General features: G+C 41.9%; 1 protein-coding gene across 8 annotated transcripts in view; it reads right to left on the bottom strand.

Annotated features, from left to right (window-relative positions):
- EML4 (EMAP like 4) overlaps positions 1-18330 on the bottom strand; it is a 636979-nt gene that overhangs the window by 59385 nt on the left and 559264 nt on the right. For all 8 annotated transcript variants that reach the window (XM_069233976.1, XM_069233980.1, XM_069233975.1 and 5 more), the window contains 2 exons: positions 9225-9292; positions 613-701 (listed from right to left, as the gene is read on the bottom strand). In XM_069233976.1, coding sequence (XP_069090077.1) covers positions 613-701; positions 9225-9292 — 157 coding nt within the window. The remainder of the gene's footprint in view (positions 1-612; positions 702-9224; positions 9293-18330) is intronic.

The raw sequence follows: 18330 nt of genomic DNA, 5'->3' as shown, positions 1-18330 counted from the left end.
GAAGCCCTTTAGTGGCTAGAAAGGAGGTAAAGGTCTGCAATTTGGCCATGTGTGTACATGTCTTGTATTGTTGGACGACCTTCCCCATTGTAGAGCTGTAAATGTTTTTACACAAAACATGATGTCGGCAAAATTATCAGGGGTGTAAGAACTTGAACCAAAACTGGCAGAGGTGACAACTTCAGATTGCCACAATGGCATTAGCCGGACACTGGGAGAGACCTCTTGGGTGATGAACCTTCTTACCCTGCTTCTCCACACACTTATTTTCCTTGTTCTTGGTAGAATACCTCTTTGTAAATCAGGGAAGCTGCCCTCACCACAACAAACTTAGCTGAGAGATTCTCTGACAAAGGCTCCTCAACAGTTCTGAGTAACTAGCACTTCTGGTTAGAAAAGGAGAGACTGTAATAATTCTATGGGAATTTCCTTTTATTTCAGCTGATCTCTTATGTTTTAAAAAATGCAATCTCTCCCTGTTATTTTGAATTTAACTTTTGGGCTAGAATGAAGGGTTGATCCAAAAACGTTAAGGCAAGCCAATGATGCATTTTTCAATAAAGGCTTTAGGTATAATAGAGGTCCACTTCAGAAATATGCATCAGGACATACCTAGTGAGAAGCGCATCACTGAAAGTTGTTCATTGCCATCTGTATGTATCGAAACCAGATCTCTTGTCTCTGCATCCAGAACAAACCACCTGTTAAAAAAAAGACATTCATTGTAAAAATATATTGGATTTAATATATGGTAAGACAGAAATAAAACCATATCCATTAGCTATGGCTTTACACCACGGATCAAGCCACGATAATGTGAAATCCAAGCCACACACTCCAACGTGTTTAGAGGCAGATGGACCACTCTTCCTAAATCTTAAAAAGGTTTGTTCAAATGTTTTGGAAGGCTGATAACCATGCTTCCAACACTCACAAGGCATGAACTTATAGGCTAAAAAGACATTTGGAGTTGACAGTGCCAAGCGCTAGACTGCCAAAGCAAAAACATTTCTGCTCATATGATCAAATCTTTTCAACACAGTCTGGAGAAACAATAGAAAAGGCATTTGGGTTTAATCTGGCAGACAATACATGCACCACTGGATTCTCCTGAGATGGGTGTGAGGAAAAATATTTTGGATCCTAGGGCCCTGGTCTATGGTGTCATGAAAACGGAGGATCACTAGGCCAAAGGAAGAAAAAAGAAAAAAAAAAAAAAAAAAACACTTTGCAAGCAGCCAAATCTGGCTCCCTCAAAGAGCACAAGGGCTCAGAAACAGATGATGGTTGTGGGATTTCTCTAATGTTAGATTTTACTTCTGCAGTGGATTTGGTTAATCCCAGTACTTTCGCAGTTTTTCGTACATCAGTAAAAAAGACACTAGAGGCAAGCATCTGTATTGATGAGGAAAATAAGTGTTGGAGTCGGAAGTGTTTTTTTCTATGCACCAATAATATTTATTTGGTATCTCGAAAGCAGTCAAGTCTGATCAAAACGTTTCTCCACACAGGCACATTTCTTGGCTCAGCTAGGGGTTAATTGCCAAAAAGTAAAGGGCTGAACCTCCTTTGCCAAGGAGATTACTTCAGCCCACTATGTAGTTTTCGTAAGCAGGACTGGAATCCAGTCCGAGGGTGGCACAGACATCGCTAGCAACGCATGGGCCGTAGGAGGTGTATGCCTCTCTTGAAGCCTTGGAGAGGCTGTTGCCTCTGGAAATGCTAAGTCACAAAGCATCATGCCACAGCTGCCAAACCAACAGTATCAGCCCCTGCTTGAGGAAGCAGCTGCTCCAGCAGAAATCAGTAATGCATCAGTACCTGAACAGTATGAAGACCTTTTGTCTGTGCATAGTCTACAGAAGATAATGGCTACAAAGTGTTGGTAAAGTGGCTAGGTAGGTTCATGAGTTCATAATAAAAATGTACATCCTGCACCCACAAACACCTTAACATTTTTCAATGGAATGACCAGTACAATTTAAGTCAAAAAGAAAATTCCTGACTACAGTAGCCCATAGCACCTACTGTGGCAAAGCACCAGAATGCATCTGATAATGTGTGTCACACTATGTCCCAAACAGAAATATATCTTTAACAGCAGCATACCTCATCACCCAACAATCATTCACAGGGAGGAAAAATGGAGAGCGATAACAGCAAGTTGATCTCTCATGATGTGGAATCCTTGACTCCCTGGGTACAGACAAACCATTTGTGGGCTAGGGAACATCTGAAAACATATCTACTTTAAACTGCCTTATCACAAATGTGGGGCAAGCAATTTTAGAGAATTGGGCCACACCCTCCATCACTTTGCCAATAAGACTCAACTTCACCCAATCAACTCTGTACATTTGAAACTCTTGTAGCATTCTGAAGTAACCCAAAGGTGAGCCATGGGGTTTTATAAAGGGATATAATAATATCCCTGATCTTTTTAGGTAAAAGTAGAAGTCAATATTATGGTGTACAATTTACCTTCCTCAGAACAAGAAAATCAGTTAAAAAATAGAAATAACACACACACACACACACACAGGGGCCCAGTGCTCCTGTGCAGGGTATGTCTGTGGATCTTGTAGAAATTATCCCAGAGTTACATTACTGTTTCTTCAGAAGATGCTGCCAACTATACTTAAACACAATCCTGTCACTTGGTTATGCGAGTTTCTCGCCTATGGCAACTGGCAGAAATGTACCAAAATAAGACTATTCTGATATTTTGTAATGTTATACCAGTGATTACTTTACTATTAGTACTGTGCTCTTGGCATTCTACATGTAATTGTACTCCTAAAGCACTGTGTTTAACCAAGGTCCACTGCCAGGGACAAAGGTTCTTTCATCTGTTGTTCTTCTCATCATGCTATTTATAAGTATCTTAACATTGCTGCAGTACATCGTATAGCTTTTCACATGGCAGTAACTATGGGACTGAAAAATAGGTACGGGAGCTATTCTCTACGTTAGTAAATTAATCAGAACTCAGCCATCTCTGTGAAACTGAAAGCTCATGTTCTTTTCATCTTCAAACTTTCCAGAGTGCCAAATATGTTAACACAGACCTAAAATCTGAATGCAGTAGACAGTAGCCACCTTCATTTTGTGAGCCTCTGTGCATCTCCCCTGTGTCCTGATACAACCCAGTGTTCAAGGATTGCAAAAAGACCTAGGTAAGGAGCCCTGAGATTTTTCTGGGTAAATAGTATTATTTGTTCAAAAGTGTTTGTTTCTGCTACCTGTGTCTGTTTTACTGTGGACTCTCTGTTTCAGGCAGCCTGGCCTCGTTTAAAGTGTTTTTTTTTTTTAATTCGTTTTTGCCGTGACTGTGTGAATTGCCTTGCTAGTTTGTGGCACCCCCCCCCCCCCTTTTTTTCTCTTCTAAGTGAAAAGGTTACATACATCTTGCAGAGTGTGTTTTTAGGAGACTGTTTTAATCTGTTTGTGTGATTTAAATTGTGCTTAAAAACTGTCTGCCCCCCCCCCCGATTTTAGAGTGCGCGCCCAACACTATTGCAGTGTTTGTTTCTTAAACAATCTCTCCCTTACCTGGAAAGTAGACTCTGCTAGCTTGGAAGTGTGGATTCAGCCTGTCTGTATCCAATGAGATTCTGAATAGAGCAGCAGTTGCCTTTCCCCCGACCACAGGGACTGGAGTTCAGTTAACTTGCTCCTAATATAAGTTCCTATTGGTTGTTGCATATGCTGTTGTGATAGGTTGTTGGGAGATGGTCTTTCATTGGTTGCTGGCTCCAGGGCTGCAGTTATGATTGGTGGATAGGTCTGTGATTCTGATTGGTTGTTGGTTCTAGGGCTGTGATTGGTGGATAGGGCTGAGATTCTGATTGGCTACTGGTCCTAGGGCTGTGATTGGTGGATAGGGCTGAGATTCTGATTGGTTGCTGGTTTTAGGGCTGGGGCTGTGATTGGTGGTTAGGACTAGGGCTATGATTGGTGACTAGGGCTGGGTCTCCCATTAGTTGTTTGAATCAGGGCTTGAAATAGGATTGGCTAGGGTTAGGACCAGCTTCTTATTGGCCAGTAGGGCTATAAAAGGCTAGGACTCAGGGAGTCTCAGCCAAGGGCGGAGAGGACAAGGGCAGTTGTCTGTTTGGGCCTGTAGGGACAGGTAGGGACTAGGGACTAGGACCAGAAATGCTGCCCAATTCACATTTGACCATGAATGGTTTCAGTCCCTACGCATCCCTCAACATGCAAACACATATTCTACAAAGACAGCCAACTCATGCATCACAAACTGACCGCAGGCAGATTGCATTGCCCCATCACCCAACACAATACCCTATATACAACACATATACACATATCCCCCACAACTACTACAGTCAAACACCTGCATTCTTACAGCCAACACTACTCTGTCCATTCCCACTAACACAACCTGCCATCACCCACACAATACAAAACTACAGCATACATTTCTCTCAGTCTCACAGATACACACTCTCTACTCATACTAACCAACACTATCCGCTGTTTGCTCCACACAGACCACCTGCCATCATAACAATGCCCAAACCCTGCCTTCAAACACATCTACAAACACTCTTCCCCAATTACACACAACCATACAATCCCCACATTTCACTCCACCACACATATTACCTCTTCCAGTCATCGCAAATAATACTAACTCCCCTGACACACACCCATCACCTCTTACACACCTCATACATTCATCTCCAAAACACATCAACACCCCATCTAACACTCAAATTCCACTTACCAGCACTAACTCACATACAAATCCCTCACAAAAACAACTACACCAATATCCCCTCTCACTATTCCACAAAAACAATACCGACCACAAACATCAGCACATCAAAACAACACAAACTTACATTACACTTATCGTCATACCTACTCCCACCCCCAGGACTACACAAAGAATACAGATTCCATCCTATCTCCACCCCTACCGCCCCACTCTTAACAAACACCTACCACACGCACCCCAACCCAGCAACTTTCATTCACTCGCCTCTCCTCCATTGCACAATTTACAGCCTTACATCATGATCCACATGCTCCTCCACCACCCCTAACCCATACTCCATCCACACTAAACAAACGCAAACAAAATAAAAAACATGCCACTCATAGCAACCTTGCATCCCCTTGTCTATTACATAATAAAACTACCCTACAAAAAACAGTACACTCCTCATGGCTCTCTCAGCCACCAAGTCCACCACACACACACACACACACACACACACACACACACACACACACACACCCCCAACAAAATGCCTCCTTAACCTGCTGGAAGAGGAACACTATGTTGAAAAGCAAGACTATTGTGAGCCTCAAACAGTTATCACAACTAGAAACACTCCTGCTTCAAGCTCACATTACACTACTTACCCTTCTCCTAAACAAATCAACACTACCACTAACACATCTTTTCTAAACTGCCAGCTCATAAATGCTCGATCACTCTAAAAAAAAACAAGCACCACATCTACGACCTGCTCACAGACACACAACCTGACTTACTATTCATAACTGAATCCTGGTTGGGAGATGACATGGCACCAGTGTTGCACGAAGCCGTTCCTCCGGGCTATCAAACCATCACTCAAAACCATATAGGCAAGAGAGGAGGTGGACTAGCTATTATATTCAAACAGGCAATGAACCTCAGTAAAACAGACAACATCTCCATACAAGGTTGTGAAGCCCTCCTTACCAGATGCCAACCTACTCCAACTTCCTCCTGTAACTTTCTCCTCCTTTACAGACCTCCACCTAACAACTCCACTTTCCCAGATGCTTTTCTAGACACAGTCTCAAACCTTATTACACTATACTCCAATCTATGCATTCTTGGGGATCTAAACATTTGGTATGACAAACCCAATATGCCCCATCCAAAAGCTATCACCACTGGCCTAGTCGCATTGAACCTACATCAGATGTCATTTTTGCTAAGCCTGAACTAGTTACTATTCATAGCATCACGCCAATCACCTGGTCAGACCACCATATGATAACTTTCCGACATACAACTCCACAAATCAACACACCCCACAACTACTTACATACACCTATCGACCATGAAGCAAACTCAATTTGGATCACTTAGAAACACAACTAACAGCAAACACAGATCTAGATACAATTAATTATGTGCCAAAAATTTATGAGTGGCTACAGGAAGCTTTTGATGTCCTAATACCACTCAGAAAAACTAAACACGACAAAAGAAAACCAACACCTTGGAGAAACACGGAACTTAAAAAGATAAAGCAACAAATCAGAAAGTTGCAGTGGACCTGGCTCAAAACAAACAGTCAAGACAAACTGCAGCTACACAAACTTAACAGAATATACAAATCATCAATCAAAAAAGCTAAAAAAAGATAATACTCAGACAGAAATCAAAATGCTCAATCTACAACCAAGGAATTTTATAAAATTCTCAATGAATTTCGAAAACCTACATGCATGGAAGGATGTCATCCCACTACTCAAGATTTCACAAACAAATTGGCAACTCACTACACAACCAAGGCAGACACATTGGAATCCTATTTAAAACAGAAGAAAACCATCAGCACCAATCCCTTTCCTAAAATACCCTTTAAGAATAAACCAACCCAACCTCTACAGTCCTTCAAACAAATATCCCAGGATGAATTTATGGATTTGGTCAAAGCAAGCAGACCTTCTGGTTGCCCTTCTGACCCTTGCCCACCACAAATCTTCAAGAACATTCTTCTATCTACTTCTGCTGCCACACCTGTAAGAAGAATCATCAACAACTCTTTAACTTCAGGAACTTTTCCTGTAGACCTGAAAAAGGCATACATACGACCTTTATTAAAGAAAACAAACCTAGACCCGCAAGACCCCAACAACTACAGACCAATCACAAATGGACCTTTCCTGGGCAAATTGATAGAAAGAGCAGCATTCGCCCAGATGTCACATTTCATTGAAGACAACTCTATACTTTCAGATCCAAACTGGATTCCGCCCAGGAAGAAGCACTGATTCGGCACTCGTGGCAATCTGGGACAATCTTAAAAACACAGTCGACCGAAATGGAGTTTCTGCACTACTTCTCTTGGACCTCTCAGCTGCCTTTGATACGGTTGACCATGACACCCTAACTCAAAGACCCCACGAAGCCGGCATACAAGGGATTGCTCTCGACTGGATTACTTCCTGACTTCAAAAAAGATCGAATATCATCCACTCGCCCCCCTTCTCGTCCAAACCCTACCTCACAAAAGCAGGGGTCCCCCAAGGGTCAATCATCTCACCTTTGCTTTTCAACATCTACATGATATCTTTACCAGAGCTGATCAATGATTTCCATCTCACATGCTACAACTATGCAGATGACACACAAATACTACTTAAATTAGAATGCCCCAAAAACACTGAAAACTCACAAATCTTCAGTTGCCTCAGAGCCGTTGATCAGTGGATGACCTGGAACCATCTCAAACTAAATACCTCCAAAACAGAAATACTCATATGTGGTGACTGGAAAAATTATGATCCTCTGTGCATCTGGCCTGACCATCTCGGACCACCTCCTCAATTATCCAAGGAAGTTAAAAACCTAGGAATCACCATGGATTCCAAGTTAACTATGAATGCCCAAGTAGACAAATTAGCACGCACAAGCTTCATCACCTTGAAGACTTTACGACGCATCTTCCTCCACCTCGGATTACCACACAAGGTGCAAGCTACTATCTCGCTTGTACTATCCAAACTGGATTATGCCAATAGCCTCTACCATGGATCATCTCTATCTGTTATGAAAAAACTACAACGTATCCAGAATTCCGCAGCCAGGCTACTATTACATATAAAGCCGCAAGCCCACATCTCCCCTGCCCTGAGAGCACTACACCCGTTGCCAGAAGATGCACTTTCAAGCTGCTTTGTATCACCCACAAAGCTATACATGGAACAGTACTGCTTTTTATCAGAAACAAAATAACCAAATACATTCAACAAAGAAACCTCTGCTCAAGATTGGCACCCCACCTTAGAACACCACCATACAAGAAAAAGACTATAGGTGGTACATACTTCTCCGTCCAAGCAGCCAAACTATGGAATTCATTACCCCCAACTATAAGAGTCACAGATAACTTTGTCTTCAGAAAACTACTCAAGAGTTGGCTCTTTCCTTCATAACCACCATAGTCAAACAACTATGAACTGCATATGCCTATGTTGATAAATATTTTTTCAGATTATATGTATATTTCTATTTATTTATAGTTTCTTTAGAAAAATATGTATTGCTACTATGTCATAACAATAAAATACACACACACTCTTTAAAACTGTTTGACTAAGTATTTTTACCCATGGTTCTAATTATGTATTGTATGTGCATATGTGTGTGTATTCATGTGTATGTGTGTGTGTATATATACATATATATATATATGTATGTATGTGTATATGTTGTTTCTCTGCTTGGCATGTTCGTGGATCATTGCATGGCTTCTGGGTGGGTTGTTATACTAGATATCTATGAATTCCTGCTCCCATCTTATCACACTTATCTACTCATCATCATATGTCATGTCTCTATCAAACTATCCTCCATTCTCACTCTGACTCATCCCAAATCCCTTCTACTACTTTCATCTCCTAAATAACTCTGCCTAAGCTCTTCCCTCCCCTTCCACATCTAACTCACCAAACCTCACTCCACTACTGTGACCTCCCACAAAACCCTACTAAATTCTCCTGCATTTATCTCACCCTGCTACTATGCTCTCCCTAACCCTTCCACATACTCTTCCCCCCTCTGCCCCCCTTTACTCATCCCAAGCCTTTGAGTTGAGTAAATGAAGGATATACTCCCAATTAACACTTCTGGATTTCTTTCTTCCCCACCCCTCCATTACTCCAGTCAATCTAACTAACAAAACTCTCATATCCGCGGCTCAAATTAACTCATATTAATACTAAAACTGTACTCATTATTTAACAATACTAATCCATCACTAATTCTTGTTGGGTTCCAGAGTAGCGTGCTACTCATCGAAAAGCGCTTTGACACCTCATCAGGGGTAGTAAGCACTATATAAATACAATTACAATACAATACATTCACTTACTACTAGCAACATTGTATTTAGGTGAACGGATTCTAGAACGCAAATTTATCACGGCTGAGGATGGAGGAATGTCCAACTGATTGAATCCAAACTTACCTTCCGGAGTGCGTTCCTATTGCAACCACTACTCCGCTGGGATGGAAATCTGCACAATGACCAGGTTCCTAGAAAATATATGGACAGTATTAAAAAAAAATCTTTGGCAGCAAACAACTGGAACACCTAAAATCAGATAGGCACCATGAAATAAACGTTAGAATGTGTAATCAAATCAGAAATAGGTGAAAGAAATGACAAGTCATATTTTACTGCATCCACTTCTTCCATCCAATACAGTAACACTGCTCTATCATTGTTCGTTGGACTGTGCAACATATGGCAGGGTTCAGGCACTACAGTCCACAAACAGGTTCAACATCTAAGATTAACAGAGCAACTAGGGGCTGCTAGAGTTACTCTGGGTGACCTCATCACCACAGCAACTAAACCTAGAGCAGTGATGTCCACCACACCTATCTCACCCTGACCTCATTTCCTTGAGATGTAGCGAGCAGAAAACAGTGACCACAACAACCGATATCAGCTCCCTCTGCCCTAGCAGCCCACAGAGAGGAGATAAGTCGATGATGAATGAGCTGGTGGGGAAACAATATCAGAAGAAGCTTTATGAAAACTAAATTGTGATGTGATGTGGCACTTAAAAAAATATGTCACACCAATTACCATTATACAAAGCAGAGGGTCTGAAGCAGGCCTAGGATCCTCTTCAGATTTTCATGATCCACAAAAGACACATATAAATAGAATGAACCTAAATGGAGCTTGGAAACATAGCTGCTATCCCGAAACTCTTGGTGGGATTCAACTCAACTAGACCTACACTGGCACCCTTTGCCTGAAGGGGCACAAATAAGTTTGCCTAAGCCACAAAATGTGGTAGTACTGTGCATCCAACTCAAGCTCAGCAACATTGGTAAATGTGTGTAGTGCTTTCCGCAACAGCTACACCTTCCTACAACTCTGTGTGCTCAACCACAACTAGTGTGGCCCAGGACACATTCCAGGCCCTCTTTTTAGATATTTCTTTGTGCTCTGAGGAGAATTTCCAGAAGGGCTGAATATAGATGTACAAAGACATTTAACTGGTCATTGAATATCGTAGGCTTGCATATTCCGACTACACTTTCCATTATATCATGAGTGTTTTTGAACATTCATTTTCTTGAAACTACAAATAAATTCTCTAAGTGGATTCAATACTTACGACACTGGGAATTTTACATTCTATATGGGTAATTGTAGAAGTGTGGTGGAGTGATCACACATTCCTTGCATGGTAACTTTGCATATACGCCTGCTCTGACTATGGGAACATGGAGGAGTGCAGCTAGCATGCCTTCACAATTGGCATAGGACTACTGTCCAGGCCTTGGGTTAGTCACAAAGTGCTGGCAGCAGCATACAGAGTTTCATGAATCTTTAGCTACAACCATAACAGTATGTGAAGAGTGCAACGTTTCGCTTTAGTGTGAACTACAGACCCTTATTCTGACATTCTGTGTGCTTGCTGACTGTTTATATGTGTGGTAGTAGGACTTTTGTGTAGTGAGGGTCTGAGACAGCCCCTCGTTCAGCACGACTAACACAAGGATTGAGGGTGGAAACAGCTTCCCCAGACAATAGAAGTGCACCAATTGCATCCCTGTGACTGGAGGATGAAGACTCAGATACTAACGTGAGGAAGAGTAGAAATAGGGGTACTCTTAGGGATTCAGAGAGGACCTTGTCTTCAAAAGGCTGCTGACTGGTTATTCCTGAGCACTGGTATTTGGCAGATGGTAGGAGTAAGAGACGGGCCGCAATTACTGTTGAATATCAGGACGTTTCTAGGCATGGTCTCTCCTGCCCGTTTGTTTTCTCTGATTACTGCTTCATTACTGCTTCAGGAAGGCTGATGAAGACAGACAGGTGCACTTGTTTTGGATACTCCTGCTTAGAGACAGCATCATTGCTAGCTGCCACGAGAGCCATCACCTTGCACAAAGGTTGTGAATGAGAGAAAGTCACAAAATGGCCTATGAAAGAGCACTGTACAATCTCAACCCACTGTGAAAACATCAGACAGGATCCCGTTTGGAAAAGTATAAAAGTGTGATCCCCACGCCTCCACTGTTTACTAGTTCTTCCTGATCAAGGAAGCGAGTGCTCTGCAGAGTACTTGAAGAACTGCTGTGCAGCCAGGGCTTAAGTCTGCAAAACAGCCAATCTCCCTGAGGTGAGGAGACATCACCTGACATCTGCACTTCTTGTTGGAAGAGCGGAGGGTCTGCCTACTCTCTAGAAGCCTGCCTGTTTGCTGAGAGAAGAAAGTAAAGTGACTGGTCCAGCAGGAGAAGAGACTGTCCAGGAGATTCCTAGTATGTCTCCAATGTGAGGAACACCTAGAAGAAGCGGACAGCCTGAGAGAGTAAAGCCAGGAACGACCTGTGCTCAGTGGGGTGTCTTAGTCTTTTTGGACCTGTTCCTGTTGTGAACTGCACAGGGACATTCAAGGCAGAAGCAACATGTCAGCCAGTACCCTGCCATGTGCCAGAAAGACTGGTGCTGTCACTGCCTGATGATCGCTGCCTGCAGTAGAACCATCAGCATGGGTGACATGGAAGTCCGGATCTGGCCCAGAGGCCACAACTGCCAAAGACTATCAATGCTAAAATTCCGACCCAAAGGCTGCAACTGTGATGAGCAAGTACTTTCCTGCAATCGGCCCTGGGAGGCTGCAACTTCCAAGGATGCTCACCCTCTAAAGTCCCAGACTGGATAATATAACTGCTGCAACCGAGCACTAGCAAATGAGTGTTGCGATGCAGGCCTGCTGTACTGATCCCCGTCGCCAGTCTGTGACTCAAATGAGGAGGCCAAAGCACCTCCACACCACTGAATCTGCTGCTAGAGGAACGGGTTCACAGATTGTGCCGCCGGCACCACCAGACCCACAGCTCCACTGACCAAGGTAAAGCAACAGATAGAAAGACACCTGCAGTGAAATCTGCCTTGTGAACAACAGATGCTGTCTACATGACCATTTTGTGGTAACTGGCACTCTTTTGGGGACGGTCACTTATTTTTCCTCAGTAGACTTTTATCCAAAACGAGGGACAGAAAAACACAAATTCAGGAAAGAAAAAGGAAGAAAAATAAGGAAAACCAATGATAAAAGGAGACAGCAGGGAGAAAAAGAACCTGCAAGAGTGGGATAGAGAGGCAGGGTGTGTTTGGTGATGGATTATAGTGACATGAGGTGGAACCAAGACTATATAGTCTTGTTATCCTGCACCTAACCCTCTATAGCAGCGGCCACAGGCTTCTGAGCAAAACTTTGGCCCAACGTTTATTGTTTTACAAATTAAGCACTGGGCACAAGCTACTAAATTGATCTATACCTTATCAAGTGGGGTAATCCTGGCCACTGTACACCTGTGTCTGATTAATGCTTCTGCCCAGATGACATACCGGAGACTGTAGGCAGAGCTCAGCGAGAGGGCCTTGAAGAGAATACAGCACCTTACTGGTGATCGTAGATCAGATTATAACCCGGTAACTGTACAGTTATTGGACTGTACGGTATTTCGTTTTGCTGTTAGTTTAAAGCACTTTCTTTTTTAGCTATAGATAAAAACTGGACTAGACATTACATTATTGAGTCTGTTGGTTGGGTGTTCTGCCCCTGCTACCATGAGTCAAATGAGGAAAGTGTGTACTTGGCTTAGATTTCAGAACCATAGTAGGACCAATCCCATAAGCCAATGACCGCAACCACAACCACAACTGCAGTGGCCACGTAGACCCTGTATGCCCTGTGACCCACCCAAACGGTGTGACAGATGGTAATCCAATGTTGAGCACTGTTGGCTTTGTAGATTTAACAACTTAATCCTGTGCTCCTTGTACCATCCTTCTATTAGTCCAATGCTACCACCTGCTATGAAATACGGACACAGCCAACGCCATCTACTAAGCAAGAGAAAACCTTTCCAACATGGCTACTGCTGGGATATGAAAGATGTGCCCCCATGTGAACTAAGTGTTTGTAGCTCAGACGAAATCTAGTGTTATTTTAAAGCGACCAAGACAATACATCCAAGCAGGCGTCTACTTAAACTAAGATGCATAGCGTTGGCTTAAGGTGTTGTAAAGTATGCAATCATAAGAGATAAACAATCTAGAGAGGACAGGAGACAGTGCAAGAGCTCAGGAAATGGACATAAAGACAATTAAGTTAAACAAAATCTTAAACACAGACATTGTAAATGTAAAGTTACCACATGGAGTGCTGAAAGAAAAATAAACAAGCATTTGTAATGCAATGGGTCTCACGTTTGCTCGAGTTAGAGCTATTAGCGTTGTAAATTCCGAACTGGACTTTTCTTGCCACAGAAATTGAAAATGAAAAGTAAAACAGTTCACGTAAGCAAGCCAATTCAAAGCGCCACGGCCGCCTTGAGCGTGAGCACGAAGGAGAGACACAAAAGGAAAAATAAGTTTGCTTGCAGTCAAACTTATCGGCAGTTGTGCAATTATCCATGTAAGAGGGTCGCTGGCCAAGGCGGAACAAAACCGCCCAAAGGAGGGTCAAACGTAAAGCATTTACCAATGATGCCAAAGGATTTTTAGAAGGCAAGCTCATGAACGAGTGATGGGCGTGGCGTGGGTGTGTTTAAAAGCCCACAGATAGATTACAACAGGTCAGAGCACTTGCGCTCTCGACCTAAAAAGTAGTTCACTGAATGTGAGCAGTGGAAGAAACAAGTCGTCCAATCAAAAGCATGGTATAAAGAGGTTAATGCTCCAGCAGCTGGACTAACACAAGTTGAGGAAGGCAAGCCACTGAAAAATAGAACACTGAGTGAGAGTGACAAAGCCAATAAACTGAAGGCAAAGAGTAGTCTCTAAGCCCACTGTTTGTTTTTGGGATTGCCCACAAGAGGCTTGTCTACAGGCAGCTTCAGTCTGTCTGCTAGGCGAGTCCAAAAAAAAAAAAAGAAATTTCACATATCATAAAAACAAAGGCTTTAGAAACAAGGTTTTTGTTAGGACAAGGGTAAGCATAAAATTTAGGTTCAATATTAGGCTTAGTATCAGGGCATATATTGGTTACCAATATTCTCAGGGTTAGGGCATAGGTTTTGAATTAGGTACATGACAATGTATAAGGTCTGAATTAGCCTTAAGTTTGTTTTTGCTTGTCTTCATGCATTTCAAAAATCAGTTTTCCGAATTAGCGTTGTATCCATTGTAATTATGGCCTTAGATTTTTATATGTCTGTATTTTTCTATAAAATTATTTTCAGGCATTACCATCTAGGTATTATGACCTACAATCTAAGAGAAGGTAAACAAACATTCTGTGATTTAAATATAAAGTTAGCATGCTAATAAAGAGAATCAACCCAGGGCACAGCTAACGCATTTTTGGAAATAACAGCCAGAAAACATTAACAGCCGTTAAAGGACTATAGCTTCGGTTGCACATTCAAACCCAGTAGAGAATTAAAAACAGGTGGTTCATGTTCAGGATCATACTGCAAGATTTTTATTTTGTTTGCAGAAGACATATTGTCTTTACAAAATGTTCTATTGGCTGTCTGCCTGTTCACAATTATAATATGACTTGCCAATTATACTGCTTGATTTTAAGAAGTTCGAAATATTAAATAGCACAAAACACTCAAAATCTGCATGTCTTGTCAAAGCAATAATTGATGATCTGTCAACGTAATACAAACAAAACAAAAATAGAAACAAATGAACAGTTCATTTTGCGGATCAAACAACACGCTTAGGAATCCAGACAATTCAGAGACTAAAAATCCAATTTGGGGGGGAGGAGAGATCACTGTTAGAGAGTACAATGGCTAAAGATGACAGCCTTAAAAAACCTTACTAGTTTATCCAAAAGCAGTGTATGCTTCTCTCCGACACCCCCCCACTACAACATGGGCGGGTTGGGCAAGCTTCACTCGTGGAAAGAACATGTACTGCACCAAGCCCAGAGCCTCAATCCTGTTGGCATAAGTGTAACGTTCACCCACAGAACAGTGTACATGAATCAGCCGCAGTACAGGTTTCGTCATGCAAAGCAGCAACAGTAATGTCTGGTGCACTCGTTTTTGTTTTGCCATATAATTTTCTTGGCAGAGAATGCACATAAAGTGTTGATAATCAATGCTAGCTACCCTCACACACCAAACAATCAGACATGTGCTTAGCAGAACGAAGCCAAGTGCAAGCTCCGGTATCTCCTACACAATCTCCAGGCCCTTCCCATTTGAGGAGACCATGAGAGAAGAGAGTGAGAACAAAAAAGCAATTGCGAGCTGCCAACATATTTTGATTAAAAATACAAAAAGTGTTTTGGGTTTTTAAAATGGTATTTCATCGTAGAATGCTGAGCACTTGTACAGTTGAATATCAATTGAAAAATCAAACCCACATTAGATTGTTCATTGCTTTGTATATTTTTGGAATTTGGAAAAGTTCATGCAGATTTGTTATACAGGGCCACCGCAAAGTGCTTTTCATATGCCTGCAAGCCATACCAGTGTCAACTAATACTGGGAACACAACATTCTGCTCCACCAGGTCCAGCTACATACACATGCTTCCAGTCCTGGCTCAATGTTACAGATGAGAAGAGCATAGGTTTGTTAATGAATGAGAACATTTGCATATTGATTTCTCTTATAATACACACATTGGTAAAGCCAGTAGGTCAACAATGTCATTTAAGATGTCCCCAGTAATGTCATGAATGTCATTTAACAAGTCACCAGAGAGGTCGTGTGTAAGGTCAAAGGCAGTGCAGGACGGGGGCACGAGTTCTGGTAAGTTTATCTAACCATAACTGCACTTTACAAGTGGCTTTTCAGTGAATTGCTAAGATTTTAAAGAGACGTTTTCTAACCAAAGTCAACCATAACTTTATTGAGACTTTTGAGTTTGTTCAGTGAAATATATCTGTGTGCCTATATATATATATATATATATATATATATATATATATATATATATATATATATATATATATATATATATATATACACATATATATACACACACACACACACACACACACACACACACACACACACAGGCATTATGCACTCTCAGTAGTAAATATATAGTGAAGGTTAAAACCACAGCATTACGTTCACATTTTCAGTACAATTTAATTTCAGTAAACCTCAAACATTAACAAAGTTGGCAAGCTGAAGATTTGTTAAGCGGTCCAAAATTTACAGTGGTTTGCACAAGGGTATTTTCCCACAGATCTTTTCTTATTCTTGGCCTTATTGTCTGAAACAAGCTACATTAAACTTGGACAGTATACAGTGCCAAAAGCCACTAAGTGCATTCTGTGGGCTGCTGTACATGGATTCTGTTTTTCTATATATCCACATTCCTGAAATGGATTAGTGCATTGCTTGAAAAGATAGTAAATTATTACTAAAAACAACATTTCATTTGGATTGTCATTACTGCCACTTGCCAAGATCTTGGTAAGGCCCGCCTACAATAATGCCCCAGAGCTGAGGGTGAGGGTGGATAAGGAGAAAAAGCAACTGGAGACTGTTAACGTCAATCTGCATGTGGGCATTACAGATATTCGCCCCTGCTCCTCTAATGTGCTTACACAGGCAGACACTCACACCGACTACCCGGAAACGCAAACCACACCGGCATTCCAAGCAGTCTGCAGAGCAAATCTTAGCATTCGTTACACATTCTACTGGTGTTGGATATATTTTAGAACACTAAAAAAAAAAAAAAAATGCACAAGTTAAAAAAACACAATGAACATTGTATATTGTTGGACCCATCTTTAGTAAACATTTCATGCCTGTAGATGAAGACTCAAGAACAAGACATTTACATTTGCTGAGATTAGTTTAGCTGAGATTATTTTATGATTGGCAATGTCTGAGTTCTTGGAAGAGTTGCTCTGACAAATGATACCATATCCACCCATGTGATCACAAACATAACATCCATATAGTAAGGCTAAAATGTGGAAAGTAATATTTAATATTTGCATTGTCCCTTGGCTGTCCTATTTGTAAATTAATCCCTCTTGGCATGACTGCCATTATAGTATAGGACTCCGCGTCTAATAGAGGCAAAGTGAAATGATTACTTAAAAGTCGATTTGCGTAAAGGGAATGGCGCGTTTGGATCGCTCATGGCATGGTTTAGAATGTGTCCAGAGGCCTCTGAGGAACTTTGAGAGATAAGAAGGAAAATTGGCCAGGTCATTCTTTTCAAAGTAGGGTGCATATTGCTGTGTCCTTGGAAGAGGGGCGTTCACAGCACTGGATCTCAGAAGAAGGTGCTCCAGGTCAGCTGGCAGCCACGCGACTCCTGGCACTTAAAGAGCACATTCTGCTGAGATTAGGCTCTGATAAGTTCCAAACCACAACTCTGGCTTAAAACGTTAACATTGCAAAGGCAATAGCACACTGCTAACTGCCTGACTGAAAGCAATTCTTGGCAATTCTCCACTGTACATCCTGCAATTTTCCTGATACAAAAAAAAGTCCAGGGCAAGCTTATGGTTGAAGTGATTCCAAATTGGGGGAGCATCTTCCCCACAACTCTAGAACTTAGGAGGGTATTAGCTTACCAAAGGGTGAGTCCTGCCAAAAAGGGAGCAGCAGAGCTCATGGAGACAATACATATATGCTGGTGAATCTGCTGGCGGAAGAGGAGGTGACACTGGAACTCATCATTGTGTGAAGCACTGCCGTAAACAGCCATTTAGGATTTTCCCTCCGAGACAGATATGCTGTGTTGTGAACATTCGAGCTGCGTAACGAAGGCAGAACAAAAAGCTGATGAGCAACTTTCGTTATCAGAGGCGAAGCTAAATGCATGTGGCTGACTAGAGAAGGCTTTGGTCAAGGGACCGTTTGCAGCTGCTCACATGGTTTTGCATGGGTGCTGAGTATTTAAATGCTGGTGAAGCAGCGCTGCAAGGGGCAGGGAATTAATCTGTTTTGTACTTGGGTGGTGCAGACTTCTGTGACTTGGTAGAGTGCACAAAAATGGAACCTACTCTCGGACCTGTGACAGTTCTACCGCTGTAGTTTACAGTAAGAGTTCATTGTCTGCAATATCACACACTAGCACCACATCTTCACGATCTAAC

Source organism: Pleurodeles waltl, chromosome 5 (genome assembly GCF_031143425.1).
Source record: "Pleurodeles waltl isolate 20211129_DDA chromosome 5, aPleWal1.hap1.20221129, whole genome shotgun sequence".
Classification (NCBI taxonomy): domain Eukaryota; kingdom Metazoa; phylum Chordata; class Amphibia; order Caudata; family Salamandridae; genus Pleurodeles; species Pleurodeles waltl.
The sequence above is the reverse complement of the archived record's forward strand: the minus strand, read 5'-3'. Positions and strand labels throughout refer to the sequence as shown.